Source organism: Anabas testudineus, chromosome 21, assembly GCF_900324465.2.
Source record: "Anabas testudineus chromosome 21, fAnaTes1.2, whole genome shotgun sequence".
Lineage (NCBI taxonomy): Eukaryota > Metazoa > Chordata > Actinopteri > Anabantiformes > Anabantidae > Anabas > Anabas testudineus.
The window spans coordinates 1,791,969-1,797,968 of record NC_046629.1 but is presented as its reverse complement, the minus strand read 5'-3'; the positions used below and the strand labels follow the sequence as shown (position 1 = coordinate 1,797,968).

At 39.5% G+C, this 6,000-nt stretch overlaps 1 protein-coding gene across 1 annotated transcript; it reads right to left on the bottom strand.

The window, feature by feature from the left end:
* Positions 1 to 464: 464 nt before the first annotated feature.
* Positions 465 to 5,660, bottom strand: esd (esterase D/formylglutathione hydrolase). The gene is made up of 9 exons (XM_026375695.1): positions 5,574 to 5,660; positions 4,654 to 4,728; positions 4,454 to 4,542; positions 4,226 to 4,324; positions 3,388 to 3,512; positions 3,187 to 3,306; positions 2,208 to 2,306; positions 1,750 to 1,917; positions 465 to 681 (listed from the first exon to the last, which is right to left on the bottom strand). Exons 1-9 carry the CDS (start codon positions 5,576 to 5,578, stop codon positions 601 to 603), a joined length of 861 nt encoding a protein of 286 aa, XP_026231480.1. The 5' UTR covers positions 5,579 to 5,660; the 3' UTR covers positions 465 to 600.
* Between the last annotated feature and the right edge of the window lie 340 nt (positions 5,661 to 6,000).

Sequence of the window (6,000 nt, the reverse complement as noted above, 5' to 3'; positions counted from 1 at the left end):
AGTAACTTCTCTGTTCCTCCAACGTAGACTGGCGACAGTAGTCGTATATAGTATACAGTTAATAGTTTAACTGTGGATTTTGTAGGTAAAGAACAGAGAAGGGTTTTTCATCCCTGTTGTTACTAAAGTAAAGTTTTGCTTTTCAGCAGCTCTGATCATTTTTGTTTTTGTGGTTGTTTGACCTTAATGTTGTTTTTGTTTGTTAATTAATCCATTCAACTCACATTAGCTAATTAATAATCAATAATCCAGTAAGTTTTAATGTTTTTTTTTTTATAATTGTAGCTTCATGTTAGTGTTTCAAGTTGTTTTAAGTGTTCAATGTAAAAACTGAAGAAACTTAATATTTATTCTTAATTAAACAAACACTGTCATTTTAACACGTTCTGTTTTCTATAAGTTTGTTTTTAGAACTCTCTGCTGTTTTTATTGTGAAGGTCAATCAACAGGAAGGGAACACACAATTAAATAACAAAGGCTTTTATTTTGAAAATACAGCTCTCCACTCAGTTCAAGTCACACGACGTTGTGCTGCGTAGACTGAAGGCTCCAACCTGAGATGTGTCGGAGCAGGTGGTGATGGAGTCGGGGTGGACTGGTTCAGGCGTTGAGGTACTTGGCGTGGTGCTTGATGTGGTCATTGATGAAGGAGTAGATGAAGAAGTAGCTGTGGTCGTAGCCCTGCAGGAGGAAACGCAGCGTTTTTTATGTTTTCAGTAGAGGAGAAAACTTAAACCGTTCAGGTCCTGATTAATAATCAAACTGGAACCAGCTCGTTTTCATATTTCTCTTTAAAAGAGACATTTCACTGAATGATGACTGGTGCAGCTCTGTGGTCAAGTTTTCTTCAATGTTTAGTCTGAGAACAGAAAATGAATCTTCTGACATTGTGCTAAATGACTTCTGTCTAATGAAAACTTTATTTTATTCCAGAACACTTCCTCAGACCAGAATAAAAGTCCAGAGACTGACTGAACACGACTCCTGGATCTGAGGTATTTTAAATGTTCGCTGCTCCTGATGTTTCTCATCTTCTACTTTGACATGAATTTTGTAAATATTCATTATTAATTAATAATATTAACTAATTGAGTGTAAATTATTACTAAAGAAAATCATCACGATTACACATCGACACGCGCCGAGTGGGAAGTTTAGAATAACGTCGTATTGGTAAATGTGGAGAACCTGACAAAACTTTAACACATCACTGTTAAGATCACAGCAAAAATCTAAATCTTAGTTCAACTGTCTCTAAACTCTAAACTATTATCCAACACGTATCGTTTCCTTTAGTGCTTTTAGAAAACAGATAAAATATCTCAAGACCTGAACCTGTGTTGAATTTCATCAGAGAATTTATTTTACATTTAATAACGACAATAATTAGTTGTTTAGTAAAACACAGGTTATCTTGTTAAACTTCATTTGAGTAGTCTGATGCTGTGTCATAAGGTTTTGTCAGGATCCCTTCGTTTACTTGACCCGGTCCGTTACTGATGTTACTACATCACATCGTGTGAGGTTGAAGCTGTAGATTCCTTTAAATTGGATTAAAGGAGTTTCTGCTGTACAGCTCCATTAGCAGGGGCTCAATAAAGTTATTCATTTAGCTATTAAAACGATCATTTGGTCACTTATTAGACCGTCTTATATCTTTACTTTCACTTTCTAACAATGATTCATTCCAAATGTCCAGATCAGAGTCTCCCTGAGTGCTTTTACTTTGAAAGGACTTAAGGAACTGACCGGCTGCAGCCTGAAGACGACTGGGATTTTGTTCTCGGAGCAGACGGCGATCAGGTTGTCGGGCAGCAGCTGACTGGCCGACAGGAACTGGTCGTCACGGCCCTGATCGATGAGGATGTCGAGTTGAGGGCCGGAGTAGGAGCCGGCCAACACGGTGGCGTCGTACACCTGAAAGACGAGAAGTCGTGAGGTGCTGATCGACGAGGCAGGAACAGGTGAAAAGTTCAGGTAGAACAGTTTACGGATTGTTCCGTCACTGTCCAGATTTATTACTGGTCCTCCCACTGATTAGCGTCACCGTCATTACTGCTGATTAATCCTGTAACACTCAGATCAATAAAGTTCTCAGTAACGAAACATCGTCAAGTGTCTGTGTCGACCTTTGAACCAGTTTGGATCAAACTTCCTGATGTTGACTGTGAGAAGCTCAGGGTGTCGTTAAATGACAGTGTGCTCACCTCCCACGTGGACCTGTCAGAGCCCAGGTATCCTGAGAAGGCTTTCTGTCCCCAGGGACACTGCATCGGGTTACAGATGGGAGCGAAGGCCGACACAGCCTGAAGGAGACAAACCACAAGACGTCAGCCTCAGCACGGAGCCGTCGACTGTCTGAGAGGAAACGAGGGCTGGACGATAGATGAAGTGTTGTTTAGTCCAAAGTTTAAATTCTGCTGGTACAGAGCTAAAGAACCAGGTGACAGGTTCTAAAGAAACACTGAGTGAAACACGCAGCCTGATCGTTTCAGTTTGGAACATATCTGTTCCATAAAAGCACAAACGGGCTGAAGCTTCACATTTCACTGTTACTGTAAAATAATTTGTCTGCTGGCAAAGACATGAACTCAGTAACGTTCAAGGAGAAAATAAGACGTCCACAAAAACTCGACATCAGAGTCACTGAAGAGAACGATAAAAAGAAAAACTTTCAAACTACACAAAGTGTTTGCTGCTGTGTTAGTATCTGATTTAATCAGGTGTTTGTTGTTGCTTATTAAAATTTAAATGCAGCTGCAGCTTAATGTAATCTGATTACTTAGATGATAACCGATTACTACGACCTGTTAACTGATCAGTTATTTAACTATTCATAATTCTGTTTCACCTGAACAGTTGAGCTGCAACATTTCACATCAACTAAACTGAAGCTAATTATTGATTAATTCTATTTTCTATAGTGTGACTGCGTTTCTGTCAGGCTTTTGAGAGAGAATATTTAAAAAATCTATTTTACTAATTTAATTATACAAAATTTACAACTTGAATTCTTTCGATTTTTAGTTTTACCAAGATAAAAAATTCAATTCAGCTAAAAAGTGAAGAGACGGAAATAAAAGCAGCAAACAGATGCATTAATTAAAATGTGACTTTTAAACATTAATACAGAAAGACTCTTAGCTCCAGTTCTCTCCAGTATTAGACACACACACACTGAGGTACCTTGTATTTCCCAGGGTTCTTCAGGGCACAGATGAGCGCACCGTGACCGCCCATGGAGTGGCCGCAGACGGACATCCTGTCTGGGTCGGTGGGGAAGTTGGCGTTGATCAGTTTGGGAAGCTGAGAGAGATCAGCAGGAACAATTATTAGCTGAAGTTAATGAAGTGTTTAGTTTTTTGGGGGTAAACAAATCCAGCGCACCTCCTCTGTGACGTACGAGTACATCCGGTAGTTGGTCTTCCAGGGGTCCTCGGTGGCGTCCACATAGAAACCAGCTCCTGTGCCGAAATCCCAGCTCTCGTCCTCTCCCTCGATGTTACAGCCTCCTGAAACGGGACACGAGACAAGAAGCGTCTGAATCTCTCTGAAGACGAGCACAGAGGCTCAAAGCTGGTCTCTGACCTGGACCACCTGCTGATGACTAATCAACTCTCTTCACCATATGAACAACACGCTGTGCATCACTGTGAAAACTGTAAACAACTGCTGAGTTTGTTGATTAAAGAATTTATACCCACGACCAGGACGAGCTGTAAAAGTCCAATAATGATGTTGAAATGCACTCACAAATCAGAAAAATCCCACTCACAAATCAGAAAAATCCCACACACTGGAGGTGTTATGAACCTGCTCCGTCCGATCAGACACTTGATAAACTTACAGCACATGTTGTTTTTCAAAGCTCCTGATTCTAAAAGGTTTGATTTCTAACATTAAATTACTGATAAGAGATGCTCTACAGTGAAGATGTATCACTCAGTTGGATTTCAGCATTTACCAGAGTGGAGCATCTTCACACACAAACAATCTTTGTCTATGTACAGACTGGAATATATATTTGTTACCACTTGTTACAGGCTGAACCAACATGAACCTGGTGAAGCTACAGCCTCGTGTTTAATTTCATCTATTATTGTGTTTTATTTAATATTTTCTCTTACACATGCTAACACAATAAACTAGTATAAATCAGAAGCTGAAATACACGGTGTTGATGCAAAACAGAAAAACATTTAACTAGTTTTGTGTGTTTTCTTACGGGGGCTGGTGTCTGGAGCCACGATGATGATGCCGTGTTCTGCAGCAGCGAGTTGGCTGCCAGCTTTGGTGATGAAGTTTTGCTCTGTACACGTCAGACCTGCAGTGAAAACTGACCGTCAAACACACGAGCTGCCGGCCTGTTGATCTGAAACTACTGAACCTTTTTAATGATCTCTCATTATGAAACCAGATCCTGCGTAGCTGTGATATCAGAGCGTCCACTCACCAGAGAGCCAGTACATGACGGGACATTTGTCTGTCTCAGCCTTAGGAGGCAGGAACACAGCAAACTTCATTTTACATTTCAGCTCAGTGCTGCAAAGAGCAGATATGAACACAATTTATACCTTTTCTATTCTTATTCAATCACTTGCACACATATAAATGATTTATGTGCTGGAGGTTTGAATCCAACGTCTCTCTCACCTGTCGTGTTCAAAAACCTTCTGGAAGCCACCGGCACACTTGTTGGAAGAAACTTGTGTGAGAGACATGTCTGATCTGTGAAAAGAGGGAAGACAACAACAATATTAATATTATTATTAATAATCATAATAATATATTCATTCACAGATCACTGTGGGTTCTGTACTGTCCCACAGTTTAATAGGGCTGAACAGATAATTAACTCATTAATAAAACTTTCAATAACTGCACAGACTGAACATTAAAAACCTTTTGTATGTAGGAAAGCAACAGAAAACAGAGACAACTGAACATAAAAACATAAATAAATACACAGAAACGTTTGTATAAAAGTTAAACTGGACCTTGTGCAGTTCCAACTAACCAGTAGTTCAATTAGTAACGATGAACTAAAGGAACTAACTAAATATAAATAAGACAACACAGTAAGTTATACATTAATGTGAAGCTGCTTCTACTGTTGACATCGACCCTTTTTAATTTGGAGAAAACTCTGTTCAATAACTGCTAATAATCCATAAAAACACATTCATTCCAGTCTCGCTTCACAAATCACTCTCTTTAAAAACAGCTCCACTTCGAGTAAACTTCAAACACGCATTTTAATCTACACAAGGTTTTTAAAGATGTATAATGTATATGCGGAGCTGCTCAAAACAATGTGTCAGCGCGGAAAAAAGCCGCTTTATAAGCTCAAACTACAATCTGCTGACTTTCTGTGCACATTAAATCCTAAATGGTCAGATTTAGAATTAAGTTTGGTCTGGACCATGACGGGGGCGTGCATGGATTAGCAAGTTCAGCTAGCTCCTGGAACTCTTGTTAGCTGCTATTTACGTGTGTCTGCTTGATGTTAAAGCAGCGTTCGCCTTATTAAAATGCTAATAAGCAAAATAAAAACATGCCTAACACTGACAGACCTCATTAAATCCCAGTAGTTTGTAGAAAGGTCAAAGTGCTTCAGTCGCTGCTTTGCTAACTTCACCGCCGGTGCCAAGTCCACAGCGTCAGAGACGTCGTGACGTCACCGGAGCCGCCTCCTGCACGTTTTACGTCCGAGACGTAACAGACGCGTTCAGACGCTAGATGGCGCTGTCGGTCAAACTACGTTTTATTAATGGGCTGTTCTTTATTTTTTATTTATTAAGATTTTTACTTTTCACACGTTTTACAGAAACAAAAACAAGGAAATCATGTGAATAAGAAGAATTTCACAAAGTATACAGTCAAACTGAGTTACACACAGATATAATTAGGATAAATCTGAGGGGTCGTTGTTGATTAAATGTTATTCAAATAATGTTAAAGTCCTGTTGGTCCAACTAACAACTGTGGATATAATGTATT

Bases quoted from the DNA above. Each gene is read 5' to 3' on its own strand.
- esd (XM_026375695.1), bottom strand. The intron at 4,543-4,653 runs GTGAGAGAGACG...TGCTCTTTGCAG, and splicing joins AAGGTTTTTGAACACGACAG to CACTGAGCTGAAATGTAAAA. The intron at 3,513-4,225 runs GTAAGAAAACAC...GTCCCGTTTCAG, and splicing joins GGCTCCAGACACCAGCCCCC to GAGGCTGTAACATCGAGGGA.